Source organism: Portunus trituberculatus, chromosome 34, assembly GCF_017591435.1.
Source record: "Portunus trituberculatus isolate SZX2019 chromosome 34, ASM1759143v1, whole genome shotgun sequence".
Classification (NCBI taxonomy): domain Eukaryota; kingdom Metazoa; phylum Arthropoda; class Malacostraca; order Decapoda; family Portunidae; genus Portunus; species Portunus trituberculatus.
Genome location: NC_059288.1, coordinates 1,663,917 through 1,683,267, shown reverse-complemented (window position 1 = coordinate 1,683,267; position 19,351 = coordinate 1,663,917). Strand labels below are relative to the sequence as shown.

General features: G+C 42.3%; 1 protein-coding gene across 5 annotated transcripts in view; it reads right to left on the bottom strand.

Moving 5' to 3' along the window:
* Positions 1-1,433: 1,433 nt before the first annotated feature.
* The window catches only part of LOC123512840 (G-patch domain and KOW motifs-containing protein-like), a 57,225-nt gene continuing 39,307 nt past the window's right edge, over positions 1,434-19,351 (bottom strand). Inside the window, exons 8-10 of one of the 5 annotated variants that reach the window (XM_045269450.1) lie at positions 16,163-16,318; positions 9,653-9,920; positions 1,434-2,048 (exon numbers count right to left, since the gene is read on the bottom strand). In XM_045269450.1, the coding sequence (XP_045125385.1) occupies positions 1,990-2,048; positions 9,653-9,920; positions 16,163-16,318 (483 nt within the window). In that variant the 3' untranslated portion in view covers positions 1,434-1,989. Of the gene's footprint in view, positions 2,049-2,799; positions 2,938-9,652; positions 9,921-14,813; positions 14,868-16,162; positions 16,319-19,351 lie in introns of those variants that run through there. The other 4 variants (XR_006677205.1, XR_006677206.1, XM_045269451.1 and 1 more) reach the window with 4 other exon arrangements.

Genomic DNA, 19,351 nt, shown 5'->3' with positions numbered 1-19,351 from the left:
AAAAAAAAATTATATATACATTTCACAGCGTATTGGGCCACCGGTGTACCATTACTTTTATAATGTCATATGAGTATTGGAAGTTAGAGGAGCTACGTACAAATTCTCTTACTGATAGCTCCACTGTAATTTGTGCAGGAGCGAATCAAAGTTTGCCGCGGTGAGGCAGAGTCTAGCGTATTGCACTAACGCAGGTGACGTGTTAAGCGGCAAAACACGTTGTTAAGCAGAGCAGAAATACAGGTAATCTTTGTATTGCGGAACTGGAGAGAGTGAGACAGATGCAGCCAATACCAGCACCAGGAGCTGGATCCAAGATTTTTTAACAGCATCAGAGCAACCTCTTGCCACGAAATGGCATCCATGAACGCTTGGAGGGACGGTGACGAGGTTGCTATCAGGTTGCTGGGAACATCATCTCTCCAGGTGGTGTTACTGTCTTATATATGCATTTGTGTTCACAAAACATTTCTATTAGTTTTTTACAAACCTTGCTTCCAAGAAAGGATTGTTTTGTAATGCATAAAGTGAAATCTTACATGGAATACCAAAAAATAAAGCCGAGATGAGATCACCCACAGACGAGGCGGAGACTTGCGGCGACTCGGCCGCTTCTTTTTCTTGTGACCCTTTTAGCTTGCGTGTTGCTTTCACCACGATATTATATTTATGTTTCCACTCCTCTATTGTCTGCTATAATGGATATCATATCTTAGTATTCATATACGCTCATGCCATGAGGATAACCTCGACTCCATGGCACTGAGTAATAGTGAATTACTAATGAAATACCGCAGTATAGTAATTCACTATCGCTCAGTGCCACTGTCTTATATTATAAGACAGTAACACCATCTTGAGAGGTGATTTTCCCAGCAACCTCAGAACAACCTCGTTACCATCCCTCCAAGCGTTCATGGATGTTATTTCGCGGCAGGAGGTTGCTCTGACGTTGTTAAAGTTTCTTGGATCCAGTTCCTGGCAGCCAATGAGCACTTTTAGGTGGGCTACCAACCTCCACCCACCAACAGCAACGAATTTTTGTGGATGCTATTTTACGAAGGTTGGTTTGTGAGGAGGAGGTTGCTATGGAAGTTGTCTGTACCAACATAGATAACAACCAGCTTCTTGGATCCGGCACCAGGAGCTCTAGAGACAGAGGTGGGGAGCCAGCCAATCACAGCGAAGCTGCCGCGTTTGGTCCCTCACCCGGCAAATTAAAACCCCAAAAATTCACTAATACGGATGTGGATGTATGTTATGAGGACTTTTTGGTCTAACTTTATATAGTACGTTAAACCGGAAATTCGTTAGACAAACGTTCGTTAAGCAGAGTATTACTGTATTTGAAATACATAATAAAAGTCTTTTACAGAAAAAGCTACCCTCCCATGCATATGCACACCTGCAAAAAGAAAATGAGATGCTCATAATATTATTTGGCATTGTTTATTAACTTTCTCTTTCAAATTCAAAAATATTTGTTAAGCTGCATGAATTCCTTTGGTGGGACACATGCAGTAGTTTGTCCACACCTGCAATAAAGCCTGTTCAATGTAGTCAAGATGAAATACCCAGATAAAATTCATATATAAATTTTGACTTTAATTTTGGAAAACAGAGGAGAGAAGGAGGAAGACACGTTCTTAAATTGTAAGAGAAAAGTCTTAGTAGTAGTCTATTTTTTATTTGCACATTTATAATCTAAGCATCATAACTCTCTCTGTCTCTCTCTCTCTCTCTCTCTCTCTCTCTCTCTCTCTCTCTCTCAATAAGGCCATACAAAAGAAAACATATCTTTGTACAAGGATACATGTGCTTGGTGGAAGATGACCTAACATTACCCTTTGTCAGATCATTCTCATCAGGTCACTGTTAGACCTTTACTTGAGATTTTGGCAGGTGTTTCCTCAGGCATCATTGGTTCATTATCTGACCGCATATTCACAGATGTCATCATAATGCAGTTTGAGGATGGTGGTCTCATCTTCAAGGAGCTGAATGGATGCTTTCTCCTGATCCTTGTGTAGCTGTAAGATGCGTCCCTTCTGTAGCATAAAGAAAAAAATGCATCTAGATATTCGTGTAGTGAGTCCTGAATCTATCTATACTTGATTTTTATTATGTAGGAGGGGAACTGGCCAAGGACCACAAAAACTGTGATTAAAAAGGACTACTTATATGCCTGTCCCTAAACAGAATAAAAAAAGCCAAATGTATATGGGATAAATGACTTGAAATCTTCCTCTTAAATTAATTCAAGTCATAGGAGGGTGAAAATGCAAAAGTGGGGAAGAAGTTCCTGAGGTTACTAGAGAAAGGTATGAATGATTGAGAATACTGATTAACTCTTGCATTAAAGAGATGGACAGAATAGGGGTGAGAGAACGAAGAAAGTATTGTGCAGTGATGCCACATGATGAAGGGAGGCATGCAGTTAGCAAGATCAGAAGAGAAATAGACATGAAAATAATAGTAAAATATAGGAAGAGATGCAACACTGCAATGGTGAGAAGGAGGCTCAAGACAATCAGTTAGAGGAAAGGAGTTGATATGACAAAAAGACTTTTGATTCCAGCCTGTCTAAATTAATAATGAGTGGAACCCCTATACATATGAATGAATGTGGATGAACAATGCAAGTTGGAAAAAAAAAAAAACTAGAGGTGCAATAGATAGAGAAGAAAATTCAAAATAGGTAAAAGAGATAAGGAAGATGAGGTTTAAGCATGATGTTTCAAATAATCCAGTATTAATGCTGATAAGCTTGTTAAGCAAGTATTAAAACTTTACACTAACCCAAACAGGATGACTCAACCTAAGTAACATGTTATTGATCAGTTGCATGTAGTCACATCAAGCTTTCAGCTTCAGAGACCTGCAATCCTTCACTTCACGTATCAGAACAGCATCAGCACTCGAACCTTTATGATGTAACTTTGGTAACAGTCAAAAGGAGAGAGAGAGAGAGAGAGAGAGAGAGAGAGAGAGAGAGAGAGAGAGAGAGAGAGAGAGAGAGAGAGAGAGAGAGAGAGAGAGAGAGAGAGAGAGAGAGAGAGAGAGAGAGAAACAAGTTTGGTTTAGAAGATAATTGATAAATACAGGCAACCCCCGCATAACGAAGGTTCACACAACAAAATTTCGCTACAATGAATGTTTCCTTTTACTACCACCTGCTCGTTTAACGAACATGAAACTCGCTTTAATGTAATTCTATCCAGGTAATTTTTTTCAAGTTTGAAAGCCCCGCCATATCATGCAAGCCGACAGGCTTTTTGAATACAGCAGCGCCTCTCATGGACAACATGCACACCACTCACTCACCCTAGTTCTAAACAATAACAACGTCAGCAGCAGCTAGTCTTCCCTCGCTCAACATGCCACCAAAATGCCCTGCAATGTCGCCTAGCGTTGCTACGAAGACTAGGAAGTCTCTTACTCTTGAAGTGAAGCTGGATATTATTCACAGACACGAGAGAGGCAAGAAAACTAATAGCATTGCTCGCCACCATGGCTTGACTCCATCTACTGTCTCTAGTATTTTCAAGTCAGCAGACTCTATTAAGAAGGCTGGTGGGACCATATTTTCCTTGCATGCTAAAAGAACCACCTGAACTCATGACTCTGCAATGGATAAAATGGAAAGCCTTGTGGAAATGTGGTACATAAGTTTTGTATGCGGTACAATGATGCACCCTTTGTTTACATTCCACAGGTTGCCAGCTAACGTCTTTCTCGCTCTACTCTCCTCCTTCATAAATTTAAGACCATCAACATTATAAAGTTACATACATACATACATTAGTGTACATTATAATGACTTAAATTAAACTGCCTAAATATTTAACTTCATAATCTTTACTTTCATTAAACCTTTCACTGTACTATGATGCACTCTCGCTTTGTTTGCTCTTAATGGAAATTCAAGTCGGGGATCAAACTTGTTATAATTGGTTCGCTTAATGAAAATTCGCTTAACGAACGGATTTTTAGGAACATAACCCGTTCGTTAAGCGGGATTTGCCTGTAATAGATTAATGGATATTAGGAAAAGAGTGGATGACAGGATAGAATTCTAAGGAACACCCCTGTTAACAAATTTAGCTGAAGAACGATGACTATCTACCACAACAGCAATATAGGATTTCTTAATGTAAAATCCATTTTTATCTATATACTTACCCATAATTATTAATTATTGCTTAAATCCTCATTCTCACAGCAAACTTACACCATGTGTAACAGCTCGAGAAATAAAAATTAAACAAATGCTTGAGGCGCCCTTTCTCGTTTTCTTTGAGAAGACACCCAGCCTGTTTTCTATTCCCAGGTGCCACCCATCAGGCCAATTCCCTCATTTGCCTCTATCCTAAAAGGTCATAGAGGGGAGGGAGGAGGGGAAACTCAATTATAATTAATAATTATGGGTAAGTATGTAGATAAAAATGAATTTTACATTAAAAATCCTATTTGTTATTACACGTACCACTACCCATAATTATTAAGTATTGCTTAAGAACTGAATCCCAAGTATAGGAGGGAAGATGACCTCACTCCTAAGAACAACTTTCACTCCCCAAGACACACATCCACACATCCTTATAAACCCAAAGCTTACAAGGCAGAGGCCATATCCTGAGGTGGGTGCAGCACCCATATCCCATGACAGAGGGACAAAACCAGAGGAGTGAGAGGAGCATCACAAATCTTCTCACGAGAAAGGTCCAATGACCCAGAACCCCACAGAAGACTATACATAGAACAGTATGTATAAGGAACCCAAAAGAAACATTATTGAATTACCCTGAGAGCCAACACAACAGGGACCAGAGAAAAGGTATCCAAGTACTGATGAGCAATATCCCTAAAGATATCCAAGTACTGATGAGTAATATCCCTGAGATAAAAAGAAGCAAAAGTGGACATACTCATCCAGGTTCCTGCCCGAAGAATGGCAGGAATACTCTGAATCTTCCTGAACAAGGCACTCGTTACCACTGCTCTAACTTCATGTGCCTTCACCCAAACCAAGTGCATGTCCTCCTCAGATGCATCAACATGTGCATGCTGGATATCCTGACATATCCAGTGAGAAATAGTATGAGGGTACACCACACGCCAATCAGGAAGTCACAAAAAGGTGGGAACATCTAGGACAATAATTTCTGATCCTACGAGGGTACTCCCTGATGGCTCTGACTGGGCATAAAAGCCAGTCCCTTTCCGAGTCGCCAACATACTCCATAAGAGTAGGAATGGCGATGGCAGACTGAGATTTATCACCTGGAAGTTGAGTCTTCACTAGGAAATCGAGGGCCAGAGAAAAGTCATAGAAGACCAATCCTTAAAGTGACGAATTTCTGCTGAAAGACCATGCAATTCGCTAACTCGACCAGCAGATGCTAAAGCCAAAAGAAAAGAAGACTTTAGTACAACGTCCCTCAATGAAGCCAAACAAAGAGGCTCATAAGGAACTTCATTAAAGAATATAAAACTAAAGAAAAATTCCACGCAGGAATGCATGGTGAACGGGCAGGAACCAATTTGCCAAATCCCTGAAACAGAGCTGACAGATCCAAATCCTGTGAGATAACCTAGCCAGCCTGCTGGAAAATGGGGGCCAAAGCTGAATGATAGCCCCTAATGTACAGCAAGGACAAGTGTTTTGTGTCTCAAAGAAAAATAAAACAAAATATGCTAAGTCTATTACAGAGGCCGAGAGAGGATGACAACCCCTCGACTCACACCAACCACAGAAGACAGACCACTTTGCCAGATAAACTCTAGCAGAGGATTGTCTGACTGGAAAGGTCATAAATCTAGCAGCCCTCCGCAAAAATTCTCTATTTCGGAAGAGATGCTGGAGAGTCTCCAAGCATGATGGTGAAGTACCCCTGGAGACTTGTGAAAGAGATGGCGATGAGGCTGGCAGAATAGAGAGGCCCATGGAGGCAACACTTGAAGATGGTCCACTAGCAGACTCAGAAGCAGAGGAAACCAGTCTGCCTGATGCCACCACGGGGCAATCAGAGTCATGCGAACACAAGCAGACCCTCTGATCTGAACCAGGACCTGATGAATCAAAGAGAAGGGAGGAAAGGCGTACAGATCCAAGCCCTCCCATGGAAAGGCAAGTGCATCCTCTTTCCAAGCTCTCGGATCTGGCAAGGAAAACACATACAGAGGTAACTGGTGATTTAAGGCAGTTGCAAACAGATCCACCTGTGGTGGGTGCACCCCACACCTGGAAGACATGCCAGTACACTACTGGATGTAGGGTCCACTCTGACCCCACACACTTGTGACTGAGGACGTCCGCCACCTGGGGCGAAAAGAAACTGAGTTGTCCTCGCATCAATAGAAAATGTCCCACGCCAGACCTGACTGAGACTTGGACCGAGTGCTGCCCAAGTTCTGTAAATAGGCCATCACTGTCGAATTGCCTGACATGAGAGACACCACTGTGCCCAACAATTGCTGCTGAAAGGACTGCAGAGCCCAGAGAAACAGCCAGGCAGTTGATGTGAAACCTCTGCTCCTGTGAAGACCACACCCCCGAGATGAGAGTCCATCAGATGAGCACCCACAATGCATCGGAAAACAGAGACTGTTCCAGAGGAGCCATCATAAAGGGAGCTCTCCTGAAAAGATCCATTCACCAAGAGAGGTCTGCCAGACACAGCTGAGAAGGATGAACCCGCCACCAGGGTGGGTCCGGCGCTGCCCTCCAGTGTTTCTTCAGGCACCACTGAAGGGACTGAGAGCATACCAGGCCACCCAGGACCAGCCTCTCCAGGGAAGCCAGATGACCCAGGAGTGACCTCCATAGAGACACCATAGGGGCTCTGTCCTCTAGAAAACTCTGTACAACCGACAGAAACCAACTGACCTTATCTGGCGACGGAAAAACCAGAGCCCTCACTGAATCCAGCACCATGCCCAGGCATTGCTTCCTTTGGGTGGGTACCAGGTCTAATTTGGGCAGATTGATCAGAATACCCACCTGAATACACAGCCGCAAAACAGCCTGGATGGCACCTATGCACTCCTGAAGAGTGGGCCCTGTGACCAGCCAATCATCCAGGTAATGGCACAGGGAGATATCATGTTGATGAGCCCATGAAGACACTAGTGCCATCACCTTGGTAAAGAGCTGTGGGGTGGTGGCGAGGCAAAAACAAAGAACTCTGAACTGAAAAACCTTGCCTTGCCAAATTAACAGCAGGTACTTGCAAGAATGAGGGTGGATTGGAACTTGGAAATATGCATCCCTCAGATCCAGAGACACCATCCAATCCCTCACGTTCATGGACTCTCCATCTGGAAGGGGCTGACCACTAAAAACTTGTTCAAAACTGAGAGGTCGAACAAAAGTCTCCAACTCCCTGTTACCTTGGGTACGAGGAACATATGGGCATAAAAGCCTTCTAGTTTGCCCACCATAAGCTCTATAGCCCCTTTGCCCAACACATCCTGCACCACTAAGTCCAAGGACACATGACAATCTGACGCCTCTGCATAACTCACAAACTCTATGGGTATGGCAGACATAGGAGGGGGATGCAAAAAGGGGAGAACAAACCCATAACACAGAGTCTTCACTACCCACTCTCTTTCCCCAACCTCCATCCACTCTCTCCAGTGTTGCTGCAGGTAAGTGTCCACACGCACAAGAGAGCAAACTACTTCCCTAGCAAGATCTGCCCTGACCATGGGATCCTCCACTGTGAGAATCCCTGGCCCGAAAGGATACCCCTGTAGTGAAGGGCCTGGGGACAGGAGCCGACAAAGATACACTAAGAAACACACCCCTCCTTGTCTGCCCTTTTATCTTGTTCCCACGTGGTGCAGAGGCTGAACCTTGAAAAGAATAGGCCAACCCTCATACCACAGAGGAGAGTGCATGTTGCTGAGAAGCCAAGTGCTCAGTGTCCTGCACCCTGGCCACCACCGCTGGGTCAAATAGGACGTTAGAAAAGGGAGAAGTAAGAAGCTGGAGCTTCTCCGTCAGAAAAGGTACAAGGCAATGAATCCACTACAGCTTGTCTCCGTAACATAAAGAGTCTACAACGTAGCTCCTCAGCAGGACGAAGAATGTTCTTATTAGCCTTGGCCAATGCCAACAAAAATTCCAAAACACCCTGCTCCATGCTAGAAGCAGCACCAGCCCATGTAGCCAAAACCTGGTCTGTCCAAGAGGCAATGTCAGCCATGGAGCCACACACTTTCTCCATTTATGTAACAGACAGGAGGAGACTGAGACTGCTGGGTTGCCCACCAGCCATAGACCACTCAACTCCTCATTATCCAGAGGAGCCAGAGAGGATCCCTCAGGCAGATAAAAAGACATGACCCAGCCATACCAGTCCCTACAAAACTGAAAATTGGCTGAGCAAGACTTAGACTTCTTCAGGGATCTGCATTGGGCTTTCTCACGGACAGCTTGAGCCATAAGCGACCATGGGAGAGTAAGTTAGGGCTGGCGGGGCAAAACTGAGCCCTGTACCCTTTCTACACATGTAAGCTGGGACAAGGAAGGAGCCTCAGGAGAAGATAGATGAAGATAGGCCCTCACTTTGCCTATGAGATGCAAAAACTGGGAAACACCTTGATTGGGAGGCACTTCCTCCTCATCAATCTCACAGGTCCTGGCTGCAGAAAGGGGATGGCCAACTGACATCGGAGTAGAAAGACCTTGGCCCACCCCACTGCCACCAGGCACAGGAGTTGGTTGGCACACCTCAATAGAAGCCTTCAGAATAAGTGAAAGGCTGCCCGGCACAGACTTACTAGGGTCCACATGGTCCAAACCACTGCAAGGAAGAGGATGGCCGCCAGGCATGGGAGCCGAGGGGCACACACCTACCCCTACACAAGGGACATGAGTCTGGTCGTTTGGCATGGGAGCCTTGTAGCTGACATGAGCACTCATATTCTAGGTAGGGAGAAGGCCACCAGGTACTTTAGCAGCATGGCTGTGTCCAAACTCCACCACCGAAGAAAGTGAAATAGTCTTACCTGTGCCTAATCCACATGAAGGAATGATAAGTTGGCCTTCAGGCATGGGAGCCGTATTGCAGACGCCAGCCTCAACATCCTGGAAAGGAGTCTGGCCACCAGGCATTGGAGCTGCATGGCAGACGCCAACCTCCGTATCCTGGGTAGTGGGGCAGCCGCCAGGCATGAGAGCCGAATGACTGTCACCAACCCAACCACCGTTAACACTGCCAAAGGTACCAGGAGCACTGGGCATTTCCTTACCTGTACCGCGGATAAAACAACAGGAGGGAATAAGAGGCTGGCCGTCAGGCATGGGAGCCGTATGGCAGACGCCAGCCTTAACATCCTGGAAAGGAGTCTCGCTGCCAGGCATTGGAGCTGTGTGGCAAACGCCAACTTCCGTATCCTGAATAGTGAGGCAGCTGCTGGGCATGAGAATCGAATGACTGTCACCAACGCCATCACCGTAAACACTGCCAAAGGTACCAAGAGCACCGGGCATTTCCTTACCTGTACTGTGGATAAAACCACGGGAGGGGATAAGAGGCTGGCTACCAGGCATGGGAGCTGTATAACAGATGCCACTATCAATATCCCAGATAGGAGTCTGGCCGTGCCAGGCATGAGAGCTGTATGGCAGATGCCAACTTACCTATCATGAGTAGTGGGGAGGCCACCGAGCATGGGGGCCGGATGACTGTTGTCAACCTCACCGACATAAACAGTGTGAAAAGTACCACTGCCTTATCTGTCCCCAGAACTAAGGCATGAAAGCCATCTGTTGTTGATGTTGGGTCTGTGGCAGATGCTGGTACCATCTTGACCTCAGGACCAGCAGCACCAGCTGGTCTGGCCCGCCCTGGCTTCTGCATAGCACTGCTCTTTCCCAGCTGGGAATTGTCTACCTGTGATGCTGGAGTCTGAAAACCAGAGAAGGGAAGAAGAGAGGAAGAGGAAAAGCTGGTTTAACATCTCCATCTTACACATGCGTTTCTGCAGCTGCCGTGACTTAGGAGAAGACTTACGCTTACCGGAAGGAGAAGCCTTCCTCCTCTTGGTATGGTCTTTAATACCTTCCAAAAGAAGTGGAAACTGGTCGTGGGATAAGGCCTTACAGCAATCACAATGGGAAGCAAGGCTACAAAACACCTCCCTACATGACAGACACTCCCCATGAGGGTCCACTGTAAGTGACGGGAGGGAGCGAGAACACTTCACACACTTATGTGGCATGATAACACATTTACAATCTCCCTGTAGAAGACAGACAAACCCAACTGCTGCTGAAAAGGAAAAAACAACAAGTAACCGGTGCAAGCACTGAGCTGAAGACAACAAGTAAGCCCTGTGACAGCAAAGAGGCAAATGAGGGAATTAGCCTGATGGGTGGTACCTGGGAGTAGAAAACAGGCTGGGTGTCTTATGAAAGAAAACAAGAAAGGACACCAAGTATTTCTTCTGTTTCTTTTTCTTAAGGTGTTAGACATGGTGTAAGTTTTCTGTGAGAATGTGGGTTTAAGCAATAATGAATAATTATGAATTGTAGTATTATGTATAATAACAAACAACAGTCAGAAAGAAAACTTAAGAAAAAGTTGCAGAATGGATAGAAGTTATAGGAGGATAGTTTGGAGATCAAAGCTTTGTGCCAGGCTCTATTGCTTTAGATATGTCTATTGCAACAATAGAGGTTTCATCAAAATTTCTAACATAAGATGACGAAGACTCAATAAGGAAAAGCAGAAGATCAATGGTTGAGTGGCCTAGTCGGAAGCCATAATGGTGATCATATAGAAGGTTGTGAAGTGATAGATGTATAAAAATCTTCCTGTTGAAGATATACATAAAAAACTTTAGATAGGCAAGAAATAAAAGCAATAGGAGTTTGAGAGATTAAAAGTCACACTTTTTAGGGAACTAGTTGAATGTTGGCAAACTTCCAGCAAAAGGAAATGGTGGATGTTGACAGACAGAGTTGATAGAGTTTAAAACTAAGCGTGATAACATGGCACAGTTTTGGAGAACAATATAAGGAATCCCGTCAGGTCAATAACCCTTCCGAGGGTTTAGGCCACTAGGGCCTGGATACATCATTGTGAAGATTTTTAATACTATATAAAAAGAAGTCTGAGTAAAGGGAGGAAGGAACAAGTCCTGCATCATGCAAGATAGAATTTTTAGCATAGAATTGAGCTAAGGATTCAGGTTTAGAAATAAATAAGATAGCAGTAGTGCAATCATGACATTTTTTAAGAAAGAGGGAAAGCTGGCCAAGAGCAACAAAATATAAAAAAAAAATAGGACCTATTTGATTGCCAGTTCCCTTAAAGAGTAATAGAGTTAGCCAAAAGTCTGTGACAATTATCTTGAAACCTCCCTCTTAAAAGAAGTCAAGTCGTATATAGAAGAAGGCAGCAAGTTCCAGTGTTTATCATTGCGAAGAATCTTGTAAGAGGTTTATTTATAACAAACAATGTTCCCAGTGGGGAGTAAGTGTAGGTGGAGATGGGATGAGTTTGTTTCATTTCATGCCTTTTCAATAACTTAACATTCTCCTTCATTTCTAAATTGATCTTTTGTTTCTTGGAATTTCTGGGTGGAGCCATGATAATTTCTGGCTTGTGAAAATCACAATACAGTGGTGAGACAGAGGGGATAGGGAAGCAACGACGGGTGTGTTAGGTGAGTGAAAGGCGCACGTGTTCACTAACTGCAGTCTGGTGAAGAATTAACTTATCAGTCATAGATCAGTAGTCCAGGGATTCGGCGGCACACATATTCAATTCAATATGGGTATATTGAGGGTAAACACCATTTTAGCTTTATAACCATATGATCAAATACACATTTAAAAAAATTAATAATTAATATTTTGGAAATGAAGCCACATATTTCCCCAGGTCAGACTCCTCTCTAGATGACGACCACAAACGTCTTGACACCTCCCTCAACTTTTTCTACATTAACTTCTGCAACATTCATGGTCTAAGATCTAATTTTCAATCTGTGAAACACCACCTATCCTCTATTAAACCTCATCTTTTCCTCACCAAAACACAGCTGTCTGAGGCTACTGACAGTAGCCCCTTCTCTGTTCCCTCCTACTTTCTCTTTTCTCATTTTCGTTCCAAAACTGGATGTTGCGTCTATGTGTGGAACGACTTAACTTGCTCTTGTGCCCACGCTCTCGAATCTTCCGAGTTTTCCACCATCTGGCTTCGACTCAACAGTCACTCTCTAACTAAATTCATCTATGCTGTCTATGTCTCCCCTAACTCTTCTGACTATAGTAAATTCTTCGACTATTTAACATCCAAAGTGAAACACATTCTGTCCCTCTACCCTTTCACAGAGATTTCCATTCTTGGAGATTTCAATGTTCACCACCAGCTTTGGCTTTCTTCTCCCTTCACTGACAATCCTGGTGAACTAGCCTTCAACTTTGCTATCTTCCATGACCTAGAGCAACTGGTGCAACACCCTACTCATATTCCTGACCGTCTTGGAGACACGCCCAACATTCTTGATCTCTTTCTCACTTCTAATCCTTCTGCTTATGCTGTCACTCTTTCATTTTCATTGGGCACTTCCGATCACAATCTCATTTCTGTATCTTATCCTATTTCTTCAATCCCTTCTCAGGATCTCCCAAAGTGGAGGTGCCTCTGGCATTTTGACTCTGACAGTTGGGGGTAAGTATTATGCTGATTTTCTCTGGAATGATTACTGTTTCCGTGTCAGAGACTCATCTCTGTGTGTTGAATGCATAACAGAGATGATAATGTCTGGCATGGAGGTGTACATTCCCCATTCTCTATCTCAACCTAATGCTTATAAACCTAAGTTTAACACAACCTGTTCTTGCTATATATGATAGAGAGGTTGCCCACAAAAGGTACTTGAGCCTTCCATCTCCTGAATCTCACGTACTTTATATCTCTGCTCAAAATCATGCCAAGTCTGTTCTTCAACTTGCCAAACACTCCTTCATAAATAGAAAATGTCAAAATCTTTCAAACACAAACTCCCCTCAAGACTTCTGGCATCTGGCCAAAAACATATCCAATAACTTAACTTTTTCATTTTTCTCTCGTTTATTTCATCCTGATGACACCACTGTCATCTCTTCTGTCTCTAAACCTGAACTCTTCTCTCAAATCTTTGCTCACAACTCCACCTTGGATGATTCTGGGCTTATCCCTCCCTCTCCTCCTCCCTCTGACTATTTCATGTCTACAATTAAAATTCTTCGTAATGATGTTTTCCATGCCCTCGCTGTCCTAAACCCTTGGAAGGCTTATGGACCTGATGGGGTCCCTCCTATTGTTCTCAAAAACTGTGCTTCTATGCTTGCACCTTGTCTGGCTAAACTCTTTCAACTTTACCTATCGACTTCTACCTTTCCTTCTTGCTGGAAGGTTGCCTACATTCAGCCTGCTCCTAAAAAAGGTGACCATTCTAATTCTTCAAACTACTGCCCTATAGCTTTAATCTCTTGATTGTCTAAAGTTTCTGAATCTATCCTGAATAGGAAGATTCTTAAACATTTGTCACTTCGCAATCTTCTATCTAATCGCCAGTATGGCTTCCGTCAAGGTCGCTCTACTGGTAATTTTCTGGCTTTCCCTACTGAGTCTTGGTCATCCTCTTTTAGAGATTTCAGTGAAACTTTTGCTGTTGCATTAGACATATCAAAAGCTTTTGATAGAGTCTGCCATAAAGCTTTGATTTCAAAACTGCCCTCCTACGGTTTCTATCCTTCACTCTGCAACTTTATTTCAAGTATTCTTTCCAACCATTCTATTGTTGCTGTGGTAGACAGCCACTGTTCTTCTTCTATATCTATTAATAGTGGTGTTCCTAAGGGTTCTGTCCTGTCACCCACTCTCTTTCTATTATTCATTACTGACCTTCTTTCTTAACCAAACTACTTGCCCTATCCACTCCTACACTGATGATACCACCCTACATCTTTCCACGTCCTTTTAGAAACAACCAACCCTTCAGGAAGTCAACAGATCATGCAGGGATGCCACAAAATGCCTGACTTCTGATCTTTCTAAGATTTACAATTGAGACAGAGAAAATCTAGTAGTTTCCAATGCCTCAAAACTCAATTCCTCCAGCTATCAACTCAACACAACCTTCCAGACAACTATCCCCTTTTCTTCAATGACACTCAACTGTCTCCCTCTTCCACACTGAATATCCTCAGTCTGCCGTATACTCATAATCTAAACTGGAAACTTCACATCTCATCTCTTGCTAAAAACAATTTCAATGAATTTAGGTGTTCTGAGGTGTCTCCACCACTTTTTCTCACCCCTCCATTCCTCACTGTTAACTCTGTAAAAGGGCCTTATCCGCCCCTGTATGAAGTACTCTTCGCATGTTTTGGGATGTTCCAGTCACACAGTTTTATTAGATAGGGTGGAATCAAAAGCTTTTCATTTCATCAACTCCCCTCCTCTGACTGACTGCCTTCCGCCTCTTTCTCACTGCTAAAATGTTGCATCTCTTTCTATCTTTTATTGCTATTTTCATGTTAACTGTTCTACTGAACTTGCTAACTGCATGTCTCCCCTCCTGCAGCCTCAATACACAAGACATTCTTCTTCCTCTCATCCCTATTTTATCCAACTCTCAAATGCAAGAGTTAACCAGTTCTCTCAACCATTCATACCTTTCACTGGTAAACTTTGGAACTTCCTTCCTGCCTCTGTATTTCCGGCTTCCTACAACTTGTCTTCTTTTCGGAGGGCAAGGCATTTGCTCCCTAATTTTGGCTGAAGCTTTTCTTTCTTGTAGAGAGCCTTTTTTTTTTTTTTCTATTGTTTTTCTTTTTTGCCCTTGGCTGGCCCTCTATCCTACAAAAAAAAAATCAATAAAAACAAAAATTAAAAGAAAAAAAAGGGGACAATAGCAGCTGCAGGGAGGGAGAGAGGAGAGCTTTGTTTACAACCACATGTGTGGTCCTTAGATTACCAGATATTTTTTACCACTAATAAGTCTTTGCTGTTAATGTAAGTTTATAAATGACAAACTACAAACAGAACACATGAGAATGTTATTCTGATGACTGCAACAGCACAACTGGAGGAGGGGGGAGGGAGAAGTAAGGGAGCCTTTGTTTACAACCAAGTGTATGGATATTTGACAATTAGGTATTTTTCAAGTAATAAATTTAACTTTTGCATTTGAGTATTGAAAAGTTTGACTATTAAGACTTTCGAGCTTAACTTAGCTTTCTTCATTGATTTATGCCATGCTTTCTTGTTTTCATCCACATGGGGTACATTCTACTAAAATGAGCTCTAGAAGTTTCCAGAAGTGGGAGGGTGATACGCTTACCTCCTGAAGAGGGTTGTAAAACAAACCATTCAAAGGGTTCTCATCTTTTCCTCTTGCCTACTTAAAACTTCATTTCTTCTATGAATAATGTCTACAGCATCTAGTACAGGTTCATCAACAAATTTTTTTAATATGAAAGAGCAGCCTGCCAGCCATTAATTTTAGTAATGCTCCAGTGTAACAGGTGACTGACTGTCCCAAGCAAATGATGAGCAGGAGGATGCAGGGGGGAATAATGTCCCATGGAATGTACCCACAGTGTTTCACAAAATAGTTCTCCAAGTAGATTTGTTTCAACTTCCTTTTCAGAACGTTTCGGAAGTAAGACAGGCACGTGTCATTACATAGTGCCACTTCCTTAAGACCCATGTTCAGACAAAGTAAATTTGGCTAAATAACTCCACAAAAGGCACAAAACACTAGCACATTATGTGAAATGCTTCCATGGTGAAAAAACAAAAACAAAAAAGCATAAACTAAATACATCAGACGCAGCATGCGGAGCATTTGTTGTGTCAAAAAATGACAGTGTACCAAGAGCTAGCTTATAACTCGAATCTTGGCTTGTAAGTCAAAGCAAAATATTGACTGGGCAATGGCATGTACCTCAGATAACTTGTTAACTCGAGATGCTTGTAACGCAAGGTTCAACTGTGATTATATAATCATAATTGTTTGGCTTCATAGTCATTCAGTATTGTGTTCATTAAACTTTGTTTCCATTCCACATCTTGGCTTCAACTTATTTTTCTTTGGTAAAAATGAATTCAGCATCCTGGCCACACATGGCAAAATTATCACTAACACTCACCTGTCCATTGTATCGTCCCCGTACCACCATCACCACCATTGGAGGTTGTTTGGGGATCACTGTTTCCAGCCAGGCTGGGTCAACACCATCCAGGAGCTGGCCACCATCCACAACACACTCACAGCTCTCAGCCGTCACCACACTCACCACCACTACCTGAGAGATTGTGGGAACATGTTTGGTATCAGCAAGTCAAGTTGAAATTCCTGAGGAATAAAATGGAATGAAGCAGAATTATTTTACTCCTCTAAAATTTTGACTGCCTGGCTTTTCAGGATGAAGGAGGCAACAAGCAAAATTTTAGGACAAACAAATTTACAGGAAACTGGAAAAAGCCAGTAAGCCTACACATACTTGTGAGAAAACATAAGTGACAGTATACAGGCTAACTTAAATATATAAGCATAAATGATGTCTACCCATCAGTGCATCTTTTTACATAAAAAAATAAAAATAGTAGTGCACCTCTTACATAAAAAGAAAAGAAATGATTGACGTCTGTTCCTAAAAAATTCTTCTAAGATGACCATAACAGAGACTACTACTTTCTTCCTGTAATTAGATATCCTCCTTATTGCTCTGATCCCCTCTCACCACTCTTATCTTTAATAGTCCAGTGCTATATTTTCCCAGCATACACTAGCACAGAGTTGTCCAAACATTTTCATCAATTGTACCCTTTATTATCTTCTACTGTTGCATATCCCTGCCCCCCTCCACTGCTACAAATGACAAACTCAATTTTATTTAGGAAAATAAATAATATATCAGTATGAAAAGAATGCATATTAATTTTAGTCAATAGATTAAAATTTATCACACTGAAATAAAAGAATAACTTAATAACAAAATGCTTGTAAAAATACACACACACGCATACACGCATGGAAGAGAGCCAGCGTAATACCAATATTTAAAGGATGAAAGGCAACTGAGTCATTAAATTACAGACCGGTGTCACTTACACGTGTTGTGGGGAAATTATGTGAAATAGTTATCAAACAAATATGGGTTAAACATCTGGAAGAAGAACAAGTTATATCAGACAATTTGGACAAGAAGGTCATGTGTCAAACTTATTAAGTTTCTACTCAATAGTGGAAGGACTGAAAAGCAGAGATGAATGGGTGGACACAGTATATCTGGACAAAAAAAGGCTTTTGATAAAGTCCTTCACAGCAGACTTCTTTGGAAACTAGAGAGCATAAGAGGATTGCGAGGAACTTTGTTAGACTGGATAAGGGATTATTTGAAGAACAGGGAGATGAGAACTGTGATCAGAGATACATACTCATCTTGGGGTAAAACAACAATTAGAGTGCCACAAGGGTCAGTGTTAGCCCCCATTATGTTCCAGATATATGTAAACGACATTCACAATGGGGTAAACAGTTATATTAATATGTTTGCTGATGATGCAAAGCTGTTAAGAGTAATCAAAACCTGAGAGGATTGTTCACTGTTGCAGGAAGATATAAACAAAATCTACATGTGGAGTAAGAAGTGGAAATTGCAGTCCAAGGCCAAGAAATATCACGCATTGGAACTAGGAGAGAGAGAGAGAGAGAGAGAGAGAGAGAGAGAGAGAGAGAGAGAGAGAGAGAGAGAGACACCGGTATGGAACTATTGGATGGGAGAGGAGCAAATAATGAAGACTAAAGAGGAAAAAGATCTGGGAGTGATTATACAGGAAAATCTGAACTCCAAAAAACACATTAAGATTTGTTTTAGCATATAAAAAGTTGACTAATATAATAGTGCTATTTCAATTCACGGACAAAGATATGATGAAAAATTATCACAAGCATGATACATCCTAAGCTGGAATATGCAACAGTGGTGTCGTCACTGAGCTCTAAAAAAGATATACGAAGATTAGAATGGCAGAAGATAGCTACAAAGATGGTGCCAGAACTAAAGGACCTAACATGAAGAAAGTGTGAAGAAAATGGGATTGCTAACCTTACAAGATAGAAGAGAACAAGGAAATCTAATAACAATGTATAAAATAGTAAATAGCATTGAAAAGATAGACAAGGAAGACCTGGTGCTGGTAACAGAAGAAGCTAGAAGGACAAAGGACATGTAAAGAAGATTAGGATGAGGCAGTGTGTGAAGGACACTGGAAAATACAGTTTTCCACATAGAACAATGGAAAATTGGAATGCATTGAGTGATTAAGTTGTTACAGCACATAATATGCATAATTTTGAAGAAAAATTAGATAAATGGAGACATGGAGACAGGACACTATGAGCCCCACTCGAATCCTGAACAATACATGCACTCCCCAGATGTCACACTCGCTGCCGTGAAGCCATACCGACAGAACATGTGAAAACACCTCCCAGGAGAAGCAACATCCAGCAGGTGTTGGAACCTGGGGCCGTATTTATAAAACTATGATTCCATGTAAGGGAATCATAAGTCCACAAGATGGCAGACACCATGACTTATGTGAAACATAAGTCTTATGTCTCATGTAAGCTCATCATAAACTCGCGGTCCCGTTATGTTTGGGTGGGAGCAAGAATAGCATCGCTATGTCGAATCATAAGAGTCAACATGGCGGAGGCAGTGGGACAGCGACAACGCCACCTGAAAAGTTTTCGTGATCGTAGAGACGTGTTGGCTGAACTACGTAAGTGACACAGAACTGATAAGAGGTATCAGTTAGAGCGTGCAGCCAAGATATATGGGGCTGACATACAAGGATTCTTAGGGAAAGTGAACTTTAGCAGGTGTGTGAGAGGGAGACGGTGACAGCTGGATGCCACCTTGAGGGGACAGTGGTTACCCCAGTAAAAAGTGGCTTCTGACACTATATCTTCGACCTCTGCCTGCCCCACACTCCAACTACAATAGGTAAGTTTTGCAACATTAATATTTTTCATATTAGACAGTTTGTTTCATTCATTCCATATTGCACATATACTATTCATTTTAGGGGGTTAGATTACGGTGCTATTACATCTCATGACATAAAGAAAAAGTTCTCAGCAAACTACTTGCTCACATTATAATACAGTGGTACATATCTTTACCACTGGAAATTGTTAGCTCCTAAGACATTAGTTTTACCAAATTTATCATTAAGGTAAGTCAGGTTAGGTTTAGTTAAGTTAGTTTAGATTAGGGAAGTATATAATTGGTTTGATTAGATTTAGTTCATTGTTAAGGTAGATTTAG